Here is a 15,801-nt window from a genome sequence, read left to right on the forward strand (position 1 = left end):
GAGCAAAGTATTTTTAATGCACTTTACATCACCTATGTCAAGGTCCAAGCCTGCAGCCAGCTTCAGAGAAGCTGTCAGGTTATGGAGGTGCTAATAATGCCCTTGAAAGAAAGCACATGTCAAAGTACTGTTGGCCTGCATTTCAAAATGAACAGCAGAAATATGATTATGGAAGTAGACTGACTCTGTACTTTCCTGTATGTATTTCCATATAGAAATCAAGCAAGGAAGTGAGACTCCTAAGATTAATAAACAGACCACAGTTGTTTTAACCATTAAGTAAAGTTCTTTAATAAATTGAGTGTGACTCCAGCCACCACAAATGTGCAGCTCAATACTGAGCCTATTTTCTACGGCTGCATCACCTAATGAAGACAGACCATCAAAAGTCACTTGTATTTTCTTTCAGAAATTAAGATCGTGGAGCACTTTCAAACATGGGGCAGACAATTCAAAGAAACATCCTCCTCCAGACATGAGCTACTACTTACCAACATCTTTGAGGTGAGATTTTTCCAAGTAATCAGGTGATAAAGAAGCATTTTCTAAGGAATAAATCTATAGGATTCTAAGTTCTGAGGTTTAATGTAAAAAAAAGCCTTTTCCTCAAGATTATGATAGTTCATGAGTATAACCCTCTCCAAATGCTCTGCATAGACACTGGCAGTGCAAGAGAAAATAGAAATGCAACCAAAGTCTATGACAAAGAATAATTAGGCAAGATATTTAGTAAGATTTAATGTATCTCTGTCCTTTGAAGCCTAGCTACTCTAGAGTGGACTGGGGCTTTACTCCATACTATTGTTGGAGTTTGGGGTGGTTTTGGGGTGGGGTTGGAGTTTAGCTTGTTCTGCAAAACTTTGAGCCAGCTGATGTCTGTCCAAACAAAACTGTCCAAAAAAGCCCTAGCAACTAATTTTGACCATGTGCTGAAAAACAAAAGCCTTTCTTCTCTTACATCAATAAGAAAACACACAACTAGCTTGACTTTCAACAGCACATATGCAAAATGCTAAAGCTGCTGTAAGCAGGATTTTTCTTGCCTCACAGAGTTGCCAGAATAACTGACACAAGTGGCCTCTATGCTAACAGGCAGCAGTAAATGGAATCAATTTTCAGCGTACAAAACTAAATACAAACAAGTACTCGCTGTGTTCTCAGAACTTCTGTAGAGGTTTGTGTTTCTAAGACTCTACACCATTAATGAAAAGTTGAGGTAAATTACCAGTTTCCAGAACTACCTCATCTTAATCTACAGTAAACACAATAAACCTAAGATTGAAGTGATGTAGGGAGAACTCACAGTGTTGTTTTTAACCATATTCCACCCAAATCCTACCTAGATGTCTTCCTCAATTTCTTACATCACTAAAAGCCAACCTTAGCAAAGGCTAAAAAAGACAAGTCACCAAATAAAAAAATGCTTGTGCAAATCCTTCTTTTTACAAAATGTGGTGTAAAATTATACAGTCATTAAGAACATATTTGGTGCTGCATGATAAAAAGCATACTGAAAGAAATACATACTGTATACTGCTTTACATTGTCCCACTTCCCACTTTGAATTTCCTAAGTTCTGTTGCATAACCTCCAGTTTTTCTATGGGAAGCAGTACTTCGATATGCATGTCCCATCTTTCTTCAGACACTGCTTTTATTTTGGGACTATATCTGAGGCATAAGATAGGATTAGCATGGTTCTGCTAGTACTTGATCTTTAAATTTCAGACTTTCATTTTTATTTGCTGTTTCTACCTTACTATAAACCTTAATAAGGCTCTGTATACTGTGAATACACAAAAGCATAGTCTATGATTCTACAACACAAATTGCTTTCAAGTATAGCTTTAGAACCTTCAGGTCCAATTTTACAAATGACGATAAGCAAGAACTAATCAATAGTTTATTAAATAATAATGTACTTAAACATCTTTTAAATTATGGCTATATGGTTTTGTCATTGCAATCTAATGACTGGTACACAGATACCCCAGACAGTTGTTCAGAATTTGCTATCAGTTCAGCTGCATAGCAGGTCTCAATTTCAGACAGTATTTCACTCCTTCTGGAAGAACCATCATGCTCTAAGAGTGCCCTACACCTTTATGAAATAAAAAAATTATTTCTAAAGGTAATGCCAAGAAATGGAGTAAACTGCAGTAGTAAAAACTTAAGATTCATATCCTGATCTTGCCCACTGTGTACCTCCAAACACATTTTATTTAATAGGTGCAAATTCCACTGAAATTTATGTGTTTTGGAGGAGTAACACTGAAGGAAGATGATATTTTTAGCTGACAGGTATAAATTAATTGTTTAGTGAAGTTCTGAAAATACTTCAAACTCAAATGGAATACTGACATAGAAAAATTACTAGATGACCAAAGCCTTACAACTCCTGCTACAGCTTTACAAAAGGTGTACTTTACTGAGCAGACATCACCAGGTTTCACCTCTTTCTTTTCTGTTAAAAGTCAGTGATATGTTGTAAATGACCTCAGATTCACACCCTTGAGCTCTTTTTACATAATAAAGTATGGGAATCTGCATTTCTGTACTAACTGTCCAACTATCTCAGCTGACAGCATATACAAAGCTGTGCAACTGCAGGAACCAAGCTGTTAAAAGGCAACAGAAAATGCATAAACAAAAGCCTGGAAGACTACACATGTATGACAATGCCATGGTATGTTTGACTAATGAAGCAGTATATTACATAAAAACAAAATGCATTATAGATCCACTGGCATAGCTAACACACTAATGGGAAAATTATATTTAATTAACTGAAGTGTTAGAAAACATAGACATAGAAGGGAAACCAAACAGATATGCCCACTGCTTGTGTAACAACCACAAAGTCCTTGGTTGGAGGTACACAGTTCAAATTGAAATACTTCAATTTCATTTGGCCAGAGAAAGATGAAATTAAAAATTTGAGCCAAGCAATGCTCCTGGGACACCATCTAGGTCTTTAACACTTCCTACATTTTGTTCATGAATGGTAAGGCCTTAGAGTCATACTGGAGAAAAATGGTAATGAATCTTCAAAAATTCCAACTGCAACCCAAATTCACGAACACAGAAGACTACTGCCTCTCCTTTCCCTAGGCTTTAAGAAGGTATGCTATAATCAAACTGTTGACTGGTGACCTTTTTACATTTGGGTTAAGGTCTAGGCACCCTGTACAGTATATTCTGGATGATCTCATCTCACACAGCTACTACTAAAGGCAATTCTCCATGTTATTAGCTTACATCTGTCTCACACTGTGAGGCAGCATCTTAAAGGGAAGTAATTTGATTGTAATTAAGTCGGTAAGTCACCTGGTAATGTGCATGGAAAGCAAGTAACTTCTCTGTATCTCATGTGCTCTTAACTTTATGCTACAGAGAAGTCTCAAAGTTGATTTTTAAACAACATGAACATCCAAGCTTTGGAGCAGCCAGTGATCAGGAAACGGAATAGAATGTATTTGTTAAGCCTCCAAAAAGTTTACATCAACTCCCATAATGCAGGGAATTTTCTTTCTTAGACACTACTGCCACCTCTTCCAGTAAACAAACATTGGATGTATTCTTTCAGAGTATAAGCAGTAGGTATAAAAACATCAAAAATTAAGCTAACAATGACAAAGAATAACAAAGCAGGTCAAAAGATGGCAGAAAGTGAAAGTATTATGATATACAGGACATATTAGAAACCTGAAGCGTCATTTAGAAACAATAAAGAAACAGGAATGTGAATAATTCAGGTTGTAAAAGACCTCAAACATCATTGAGTCCAACACTGACCAATCACAACCTCATCACTTAGAACAGAGCACTAGGTACAATATCCAATTACTTCCTGAACAACTCTTAAGGATGGTGACTCCACTATTTCCCTGAGCAGTCTGTTTCAATGCTTAACAATTCTTTCCAAGAAGAAATTATTCTTGATGCTCAGAAAAATGAACCTCAGCTGGTACAACTTGAGGCTATGTCCTCTTGTTCTATCTCTTGTTACCTGGAAAAGTGTCTGACCCCCAGCTAGCTACCTCCTCCTTTCAAGGCAGTTGTAGAGAGTGGTAAGTCTACAGCTGAGCCTCCTTTACTTCAGGCTAAAGACCCCCAGCTGATTCAGCTGCTCCTTACAACTTGTGCTCCAGACCCTTCAACAGTTCTGTTCCCCTTCTCTGGACATGCTCCAGCCCCTCAGTGTCTGTCCTGCAGTATGGGGGCCAGAACCGGGCATAGGATTTGAGATGTGGCCTCAGCAGTGCTGACCGCAGGGGGATAAACCCTTACACACTCTGATATTGATATTCTTATGAAATATCAGATATGGTCCTGATGACCACACTATTTCTGATCCAAGCCAGGATGCCATTGGCCATGCTGGATATATGCTGGCTCCTGTTCAGCTGCTGGCAACCAGCACCCTGAGATCATCTTCTGCTGGGCAGCTTTCCAGCTACTCTTCCCCTGCTGGTATCACTGCCTTGGCCAGCTGTGACCCAAGGGCAGGACTCAGCACTTAGCCTTGCTGAATGCTGATGGTAGAAAAAAGCACTGTAGGCAGCAGACTGAAAATACTACTTCTACTACTACTGGTACTACTACTACTACTACTATAAAACCACAGTGGAAAACTACTGAGAAGATGAGAGGCTCGTGCAAGGGATGAACGAAGAGCACATCTGACATTGACATGTATGCTTATCAGACATTGCCACATATGCTTACAAGAGAGAGAGTGGACAACAAACCATTTTGGTTCATAAATCAAGTCAGAAGACAACGAGCACCAAGTGCTTGTTTCTGTCTTACTGCCTTGTGAATCTCAGTAGCAACTTTAAAGTAATTTGCCTCCTTGCTTGGTGACAGGGATATAATGCTAATAAATTTGAGTGTTTTAATGATAAACCCGCATACTGCATTTTTGAAACAATGTTTCTTTGGTGTTTGCTGATTTTTATTTTTTTTGGACTTATGTACCCAGAAAAAACTCTGCTTGCAAGCATAAGTTTACATGGAGGCTTTTCTAAAGACTTATACACCATGATTAACAAGAGTTATTTAAAAGATTTTGCAGAAATCCATAGTATGAACTATAATGCAGTCACCAAATCTGCAAAAAACTCATGGTAAACTGCTAAACATGCTAGCTTGAGAAATAACCAATCAACTAGCACATGTACATTTTGCAAGACAATGTACTAGGAATTTTTTTATAGCTACTTAATGATTATTCCCTACTATTTTTAATGCTACTCAAAAGATCCGCTATGGTGACAATTTAATTAAAGTAGGTCAAAACTATGGTATTCAGCACAATCTGATCTGAAGTAGCATCAGATCATTATTTCCTATTTAGGAAAGTAATTCTATTTTTAGCCTCTAAGGAGGAGAGCACAGAAAATACATACATTTATTTCAACTTTAAAACCAGTATCACATCTGTTGTGGAAACAAAGTTAGGACCTACAAATACAAGAAATTCAAAGTATGAGATGAACTCTACTTCACCTTCTATTTAACTTTGCCACTCATTTTAGTACAGAAACAACATGAAGAAATATTGTTAGTAACGTGTCTCTAAAATTTTCTTTTCACTGTTTACACATCTTGAAATTTCTTTTTATGTAAAATTATATTTGTTTCCTTACCACCTAAAAAGAAAACACAGTTTGGTATGTTTGGGGACAGTGAGAATCTAAAGAATACACAAGAGATGCCACTGTGCTTTGCACCACTCTAAACCAAAATATATGTGCAAAAATGATGGGTTGGGAAGGTAGCAAGGACGTAGAACTGCACAGGACAAGAGAAACCCTATGCATAGGGCAAAGGGAAGCCATGGCATGATGATAATATTGCAATGAATCTGAGGAGCCTTATATCCTGCATTCGCAGATCTTCAGCTGCCTAAATTGTATCAGCAAGATCCTAGTAAGTTCGTCTTGACTAACTCCCTTATAAAGTGCTGTACTAGATAAGGACGCTCAAACTAGTGTGCAGATAAATGTCATTCCACACCTGTCATGTCTAATGTCCTGCTACAATCAGCTTAATGGAAGCTTCATTGTGAACTTTCTTAAGTTTAAGAGGCTTCCATTCATGTATACATGCCAAATGGAGACTGGAGTTGTATCAATGGAATAACTTTTTTTCATAGCTAATACAAAAACCAATGTAGAACCCATGGAAGTTTTTGCCATGGCTTTAATAACACACTGTGCTGTGTTCTGTAGCACTGGTCAACATGAAAAGGCCATCAACTGTTTCTCTGACAGGAGATGAGAAATTTTACCTGAGCTCTATGCTACATCACTAAAAAATAACTAAGATTCATGGAGTAAACCTTCAGACAGACATCAGACTCCAATGACAAATTTCACATTGTTTTCTAATCAGACTCCAGTCCCAAGAAATTAAAGGCGTAACATTTCAGACCTTTTTTTTAGTCATATAACAATTTTTATTATTGTTGATCTAGAAAAAACAATTTCACGACAACTACTTCCCTGATGTCTTCCTGGCGGCCACATTCTTTAATGTTTAGACTTTGTTTCCATAATAGAAAGGCAGCTTAGTATAAAACAAATACGTTTGTTTAGTACTGTTTATCTCACTACTAAGAATGCAAATGCCAGGAAGGGAAAACAGAAAATCTGGAAAATAGGAGTTCTTGGACATTTCAATTTTTATCAATTGTACAGAGGTCTACTTTAATTGCACTTCACAGTATTGACTACTGTCCCACTACATTAAATTAGTTTTTCCCATCTTGCATTTGTGATTATAGGTTGGAAGAGAGTAGGTTGAATAGCTTTAACAAAAAAATCCTCCCTCAAATTAACCATCCCTAGTTAGAATGTTAACTTAAGACTTTGTATGATCACAGACTGTCATTTTGTGAAATAAGCACAGATATAATCCTAAAATAGATGTATGCCACTCCTTAATTCAATTTAGTACATGTATATTCAGCTATGTTTGTGCTGCATATGCACACAAACATGTACACAGACATATAGTACAATAAAGCAAAAATTACTTTGTTAGAAACATCAAGTTATATACAGTTATTCATTGCTACCATGTACTTACTATTTAGTTGAATCTGATAATTGATATTCCCGTCGTCTATCGTAACACTCCTGAATTCCAGGGTCATTCCATAAGCTTCTTATTGCATCTACATATGGGTTCTCAAAACTCGACACCTTCTCTACATCAACTTCTCGAACTAAAAGTGCATGAACCTAATTCAAAACAAACAGAACAGTAAAATTTACCTCATTTTCTCTGTTTCCAGACAGCTCAAATACAATGAACAAGATTAATAATTCTTCACATTCGTCATACCACCAACACGTGATAAGGGCCAAGGTCCTTCACCGTCCTCATGTTCAATTTGAAAAATCAAATATCATGAAGATAATTGTGAAGATGCAAAAAGAAGGTAACCTTTAAGCTAGCCTCAAAAGGAGTGAAGTTGCACTCAGGAAAATTGTATCTTCTTAACACTTTCTTTTGAAACACCAGTAATTGTTACCAAAACATTGGAACAAAGAAAAATAAAAATGACAGACAAAACTGAAGGATACTGTAGTACCACCAAATTCAAACTGGTGATTAAGATCTTACTACTACTACTAGTTCAACTCAATTGTTCCACAACCAAAATCTGTATGGGGAAGGTGACTCTTCAGTTCAATACACTTTGGACAACAGCAGACAACGTTTTCCATGGCCTTCTGGGAATATAACAATTTTCCCTTCATTTACCAGAAATCTTGTAAACACTTATTTAATTCTCTTTGGAAAATCATGTCTCATGCATTTTGGATCTTCATGAGTTTCTACAAACAATCGTTAAAACAAGATTCCAGAATAAGAAAGCTGGAATTATTGGGAATGGTAATCATTACATCTCCACTTGAGGGATACTGAAAGACCTGCCATGTCTTCTGCTTCTTTATTCCACTGAGAAAACTATGGGCAGGTTTAAAAACTGGTTCTGGGCTTCAACAGTCCTACAGCCTTATGCTAATTTTCATGGCAATACTCTTTTTGTCATAATCCATTATATACTTAAAGAAGTGTGGGTTTTTTGTATCTAGGCTTCATCAGCTCAGTCATATTCCTATCTTTATTATTCTTATTTTTATATTAACAAGAAAATTACAGAATTCCCAGTTACTATGAGATGCCTGACCCTACAGAACCCCATTTCAAAAAGCTGAAAAAGTTCTAGTAATTCAGCACTATTACTAAGAAAAAGGTTCATACATAAGACCAGTGAGTTCACATTTCACTACTGTGAAGCACTTGCTTTCTTTGGCTATTTGTGTGCATTTACATTAAACTAGGTTTTACCAAAACGCTCTATATATTTTCCTGAACTACCACAGTGGTTATGACAACAATAGCAGTTAGCTGAATAAACTGAGTAAATAAAATTGCTTAATGCCAAAAATGTATTTCACTTTTCCAGGTATGGGAGGAGCTAAATCCATCATTTTTCTTTGGGTTTTTCTTTTTGTCCATCAGTGTAAATCTTCAGAATGAAACGTCAGCCAAACCTCTGAGGCAAAACCTCATCAGCCAAAAAGCTTCCGTCTTCTGGAGCCTTTGTATGAAACAAAAATGCCCAGAGATTCACCCAGACCATTAGAAGTCAGAAGACTGGCCTGTCATCTCTCCTGGACAATTCATGATCCCATTGAAAATGAAAGAGTAAAGCAACCAAAAAGCAGAGCACGTTTTCGAAATACCTGTTTTGTAATAAACATGCCAGGAAAGCTTCTCCATAAACATACTACAGGAAAAGCCACAGACCTTTCTTCTTTTCACTTTGTTATTTTATTTGTATGTTCACTTCCTTTGAAAAGCAGGTACCACCTAAGGACTAGAGGCCAGATATAACCCCAGAAATCCAATGCTGCCACAGGCTACTGTAGTCCTGTGACTGAAATGAATTATGAACCAGAAACTGCTAACAAGTCTGAAATTTCTCTCATAAAAACTCTTTTTTACAACAGGATTTCAGACCTAGCTGACAGATAAAGAAAAACACTGATTGAACAGGAGAAAATAGAAATAGATCATCTGCTTGCTGCCAAATGTCTGCCAATGGTGGTTTTCTTGTGAAACTCCCCCAAACTGGAATTAATTTAATGGAGTAGTGGACAATAACAGTGAAGTGCAGTGAAGAACTACTTAAATGTCTCCTTATACATTATATTTTTATTGCTAAAAACCATTCATTCCTAGCTTTGTTTGAGATCAGGTCACCAGACAAAGTAGGAAAAAGGTAACATTATTTACAGTTGGCATGGAAAATGTAATATAGTAAGTACAATAATATCACTCAAGCAGTATCTTTGGCTTCTGGATCATATTACACGAAACAAAAAAATATGAATGAAAGCTAAAGTTTCAATTTCACACGTGAAGCAAGTTCAAGTTTTCTACAGCAGAGCTTTTTAAAAAGTTGGGACCCATCCAGACAGTGTATGTAGTAAGTTCATTTCCAAGAATTGCATGTGCAGTATCCAAAATTTTAATAGCCAAAAATTTATGGGAGATCTTAGAAAAGAGATTTGAAGCAGCTTCTGATCCAAAATGTTTGTAATTTAATGGATAACTAAACACTTTCCTGCCCATTCTACCATGCAATTTTCTTATATTTATATTATTATATTTAAATGCTGATGTGACTTCAGGTGTTCATGAATACAAGATTTATATGTTCCTGTTCAAAAATCATGCCACAATTTTCATTAAACATTGCTAATTTAGAGTGTTTTACATTTTTTTAAAACATACTAAGACAGTAAATCATAGAATATCCTGAATTGGAAGGGAACCAAGATGATGATCAAGTCCAACTTCTGACCTTGTGCAGGACACCCCAAGAGTCACCCTGGCATGTGACTAAGAGCATCATCCAAACACTTCTTCAACTCAGTCAGGCTGGTGCTGTGACCCTGGGAAGCTGTTCCAGGGCCAAACCACCCTCTGGGTGAGAATGTTTTCCTCATATGCAGTGTTGGGGAGTTTCAGGCTATATGCTCAGGTCCTGTCACTGGTCACCACAGAAGTGCCTGCCCCTCCTCTTCCCCTCACAAGGAAGTTGTAGCTGCAATGAGGTCAGTCTTCAGCCTCCCCTTCTGCAGACTGAACAGACCAAGTGACTGCAGCCACTCCTCACATGGCTTCCCCCCAACGCCCTTCACCATCCTCATAGCCCTCCTCTGGATGCTCTCTAATAGTTTACTATTCTTGTATTCTGGCACTCAAAACCACACACTGGACTCAAGGTAAGGCCAAATACAATGCAGAGCAGAGCAGGACAATCACAATATTCCAAAATCCCAGCTTCAGAATAACAGTGCCACAGCAACTTTGGATGACCCAACACTTTCTGGTAGGTTGAACTTAAATGCAACTATGGATGTCTATTTTAACAACTGAAGGCTGAGAATGCTGCAGCTGTCAGTCACTTGGTATCTGCTATATAGTAATTTTCATATAAAGCTGCCATACTTTCACAAAACCTGTTAGAGCACCATCTTCCTCACCATGGTGCTACTTACAACATGAAGATAAAAACAACTATGAAGGCACAAAGGAAGAAATAAGAATGTACAATAGCTTCATTGTTTTTTCATAGAGAAAGGGTGAAATCTCAGTTGGGTGAACTGAAATCCATCAGAACTTCAAAATAACTTACACAGAGCCTGTGTAAACTAACTTGTTGCATGGCCTCTATGATCACCTTAGTAATGCCATTACAGGGCTGCTCAAACATTTAAAATACTACACAAACATGCAAATGAAAACAGTGCATACACAAAACATTTGCACTCTAAGTATTACACAGCTCTCATGACTTTCCATACATAAATTTTACTTTAATTAACCTATGACAAAATTGGTTATTTGCAAAACATCCCCAAGAATTAAGGTATGGAATAAACAGATGTAAACTGTGCAGGTAAGCACTTCCATGAAGGCAGGAAACTGTATGCCATTTCTGAGGAACTACTCAAAGATCTTACATCTCCAGGCTACCTAACATAATTGTAGTATAGTGAGGCATTTTTTCACCTCTGTGGGAGTCTTAATTACCAAAGTATTTCCAATGTTTTGTCTGTGACTGGTATAGATGGCAATTTACCAGGGATATAGTACCGTTTCACATATCCTGGCATTTCAGAGCCCTTAGGCTTGATGTAAATTACAGATATAACTTTGGTTTTCAAAATCAAAATGAAATTGAAACGTATTCTAATATTTCAAATTATTTGACTACATTTAATTAAAAACATTACAGCAATTTCTAGTCATCTTTTATTCCCTGTGCTGCTGGAATATGAAGAAAAACAGCTGTTCAAAATTCCTGCTATTTGAAAAGGAGGCAACATCTCACTCCCTCTCTGCTATGCAAGACTTAAACTCCACAGAGATAATGCAATAATCTCCTCAACTGCAGTGACGACAGAGGCAAAAGAGAGAAATTTCACCTTCAGATTTTAAATATTAATTCTTTTACATTTTTCACTGGATCTACTTGTTTCACCTGTAGATGGATTTTAAATATTAATTCTCTTTTTATATTTTTTACTGGATCTACTTGTTCCACCTACAGATGTAAACTAAGATATGAAGATTTATTAAACAAAAACTATAGGCTCTTTCATCTTCTTTTTAAAAAGTTTCATACCTCTAACTCTCCAGGTGGATCCTCAAGACTTTTGGTTACTTTCTTAGAAGGTAAGATCATTAAGCATTACAATTTTTACACACATTATAACTTTGTTAGTTAATAACCGCATAGGGTGTTACACTCGTCAAATACTGGCATGGCTATAAAGCTAAGCTGTAAAATGACATCAACATGCAAAGCTGAACAGCAGGTTGTAAATCCTATCACAAAGGAATTGTAACTAATATTTACTTTTGTGTGTGTAGCATGTTACATTTGCAAGGGATTGCAAATTAGGCACTATCATACCTCCTGCTGGTACAAAATGTAGCACCTTAGATGAAATTTTCACACACCAGTCCTAAAACTCTGCAACTAGTGAATACTTTCCTGGTATGTGCTGTAAAAACGTGTCATTTTTGCTGTTGAGTATCCTAGAAACAGAAATAGGTTTATTCTCTGGAAAACACTTTTGCTTTGTAGAGCTGGGGAAATTCTAGGGCTGATTTTCTGAAATATCTTTATGGATCAGCCAACTGCCACATCCTTTCCACTGCTTTAATAAGCCATCTCTGAAGAGCTGGTTTTGTGTAGTTAGGAGACTACGTATTCTGCCCTGAAATTAGTTAAGTCTGCCTAAACATCCTACTCGTTTATGTTCACTTCTAAAATACTTCAAAAAACAAACCAAACACATGCAATTTTATTCTAATTGTAAACAATAGCTTCAATTACAGGATTCATTTATACATATTTAACTGCTTGATTAGGACTGTATGACATTAATTCATAAGTTCAACTTGTTTTCCAGGCTTTGCCAGATTGCTTTTTAAAGAAAACAGAGCAACGAGTAAAATACAGTTCATGTAAGTAAAAGTGTCCTCACAATTAATAACTGAAAAGGTCAAACAGGTAAAATCTTGTTCTAGCAATGAAATCTATTTTCAAATTTAACTCAAATCTTCACTGAAAGAAACTAAGAAAAACAATTTCAGATTTGAACCAGCATAAGCAAGAACTGGTAACAAGCTTTCCTCTTGCTATAGTTTCTGTAGCTAAAAGGAATTATCCAAATCACTGCTCCATCTATGAAAGATACTATTATCACCAAATGTTTACAAAAACATTCAAGCATAGAGCTCTAAGCAACCTGGTCTAGTGGAAGACAGATCGTAATGGGGGTTGAAACTAGATGATCTTTAAGGTCCCTACCAGGTCATTCTATGTATATACAATAATATTTTCAGAAATATATCAATGTTCTGAGTTCCACCCCCTCCCCCCCTTTTCTTCTTTGGGGGGGGGGGGGGGGGGGGGGGCGGTGTGCTCTTTGCCTTCTTTTTTCTCCAAAGGACAACTTTTAAGCTGAGACCATCAAATCATTATTGTGTTATTCCTACAAATAATTACTATGTTGTGTACACACAACACATGATAAAATACTTCTACTTCATAAACATATCAGGGTTTTACACCTTTGTAACAGGCTTAATTGCTTTTGAAGAACAGTGTTTGATAAGCCTTGCAAATTCTTTATTTTAGTAGATTTTAGTAGAGTGGTCCAGTTGAAATGCTATGGAAACATGGACATGCTGAAACTCATTTCATTTGCAAGCAAAATAACTGGCTGTACCTCACAAGCCTCCAAGAATCTGCTGCCTCAGTCAATCACTGCAATACACAACTAAGTGTATTAAAAAAAAAATAAAAATAGAAGGACAATGCTCCTTCTAGATACAATGTACTAGAATTCTCAAGCCTCATTCCTGTACTCACTCCTGTGCCCTGGTCCCACACTTCAGACTTTTTTTAAGAGTAGAAGTAGTAACAGCCTTGCTTTGTCTCATGGGTTCAAATACCTAAAACTGAAAAGACAACACACCTCTTCACAGAGGTCATGGCCAGTTGATTCGGACAGTTTGGCATCTACTTGCTTACATGAAGAAACTGCAGGAATTGCACTGCATTTCAGACCTAGAGAAGAACTTATGGTGAACCTAGGGCACAAGGAAACAAACAGCAGGCTCTTTTTATGGCAATGTCCTTCCTGGTTTTGATGGGGATAGAGTTAATTCTCTTTTTATTAGCTGGTACGGTTTTGGATTTATTGCTATGACAGTAACGTTGATGATACACTGATGTTTTTGTTGCTGTTAAGTATGTTTACTTTAAGTCAAATTTCTTATGCTCTGTCAGCCGGCAGGTGCACTAGAACTGGGAGGCAGCACTGCCGTGACAGATGATCTGAGCTATCAGAGGGATATTCCATACTACGGAATGTCATAGCCAGGGAAAGTTAGCTGAGAGGCACTGATCACTGCTGGGGAATGGGCTAGGCATTGTTCAGCAGGCACTGAGCAGTTGTACTGGGCATGTCTTGTTTCTCTTGGATTTTGCTCCTCTCTTGCTCTCCTTTTCATTCCTATTATTCTTACTATGATGTTTTGAGTCAATTAAACTGTTCTTACCTCAGCCCATGAGGTTTAGTATTTTTTTCTCTGACTCTTCTCCCCACCATGGATGGAGGGATCATGATTAAGTGGCTGTGTGGTACTTAGCCCTAGGCTGGGATTAAACCAGGACAAGCAAACACGTAATTGTATCTGCCTTTCAATTCAGAAGAGAAGTATTACACGGAAAAATAATCCTCTACACAATTCATACTATGTAGAATTGTCAGGTGTGATTAAAAAAAATAAAAAATAAAAGGGGACACATAAAAGAAATGCATTTTGCCCCCATAATTTTAAGCCACATTTTTTTATCTTTAAAGGAGCAGAGTGCCCTCTGCTGACTAATACATAACAGCAGAGGCAGTTATTTCAAACAGGTATTTCTAGAAATATTAGAGAACTGGGAGGGTCCCTTTCAAAATAATGAGGGATTCCAGCAGGAATTTCCCTTTGTAAGAATTGCAACTAACTTAAATGGTTGCATTTGTGTCCTGTCCAGCCAAAAAGATTCTCTTTCTAAACAATTACCTTACTTCTTGGATGTAAACTCTGAAAGTGTGCTTCAGACTTACCCCAGGCATGCAAAGATACATGACACCCCATCACCTACTTATTCTGAATGTGTTCATTAATCCCTTGATGTTCAGAGCAATGAGTTGGCAAGACTGAAGTAAGGGGGAAAAATGTAATCTCAGATGAAAAGCCATTGTTTAGAAAACGGTCACACACAAATGAATTTAGCATATTAATGATAGCAACCCAACATTATTTTCTCTAGAGAAACCACAGACATTATACCATGGTGATGAGTAGCTACTCGAAAAATACCTTTATGGAAAATTAAAGTTTTATGCCATGTGTGACCTAAAAAAGTGAGAGCTTCCTTATAAATTAGTCCATTTCTAGGGATAGAATGTATTTGTGCTGTCTGGTATCAGACGCCAAGAAGAGCTTATTTAAAGGAGGATGGCAAAACACTGCTGGCTCTCCTTCCAAAGCTTCAAGCAAAACACCAGCATCCTGAAACATATTGCCAACTTAAATCATTAGGAAAGAGGAAGAAAAAAAAACCAATAAAAGACATCTTTCCAATACTGAAAACACAGAAACAAGTTTTCCATTATTAAGAGCTTGGAAAGCTACTTACTTTGCTGCCTGCTGTGTGTAAAGTTGATTCATATGTATTTTTCAATGATTAACTTAGCTTATTAACTATTCAGTATTTATGGTGAGAGGTCACAGTAGCCTTTTTAACAACCATTTGGAAAGGCTTATTTATCCACCAAAGCACAACTGGATGAGAATCCCAAGAGAAATAAGACATGCTCTTTATAAATGTACAATCAGTCATCACATTAGAGGAAATACATTTTTAAAGGGTTATGTTTTCTTCCTTATAGTACATTTTTAATAATGTACATGGTTTATTTGAAAGCCTGTGCTTTCAATAAGAGTGACATTTATCTGAAGGCAAACAAAATCGAGGGCTTTTTTTGAATTAATCTTGATTAAACTATATCTGGAAGAAGCTTGTGGGAGGTGAATAACACAGGTAGAAAAGTCACAAACAGTCTATTGACTACTAGTATTATGACTACTCCTCATTACTAGTATAGCATGGTTTCTGAATTCAGTCACCTAAGCCTGC

The 15,801-nt window shown here is 36.9% G+C and overlaps 1 protein-coding gene across 1 annotated transcript in view; it reads right to left on the reverse strand.

Moving 5' to 3' along the window:
* The window catches only part of GNAQ (G protein subunit alpha q), a 121,668-nt gene that overhangs the window by 30,708 nt on the left and 75,159 nt on the right, over nt 1-15,801 (reverse strand). The window contains exon 3 of the mRNA XM_015653196.3: nt 7,095-7,249. Coding sequence (XP_015508682.1) covers nt 7,095-7,249 — 155 coding nt within the window. The remainder of the gene's footprint in view (nt 1-7,094; nt 7,250-15,801) is intronic.

The sequence above is a fragment of the Parus major genome, chromosome Z, assembly GCF_001522545.3.
Source record: "Parus major isolate Abel chromosome Z, Parus_major1.1, whole genome shotgun sequence".
Taxonomy (NCBI): Eukaryota; Metazoa; Chordata; class Aves; order Passeriformes; family Paridae; genus Parus; species Parus major.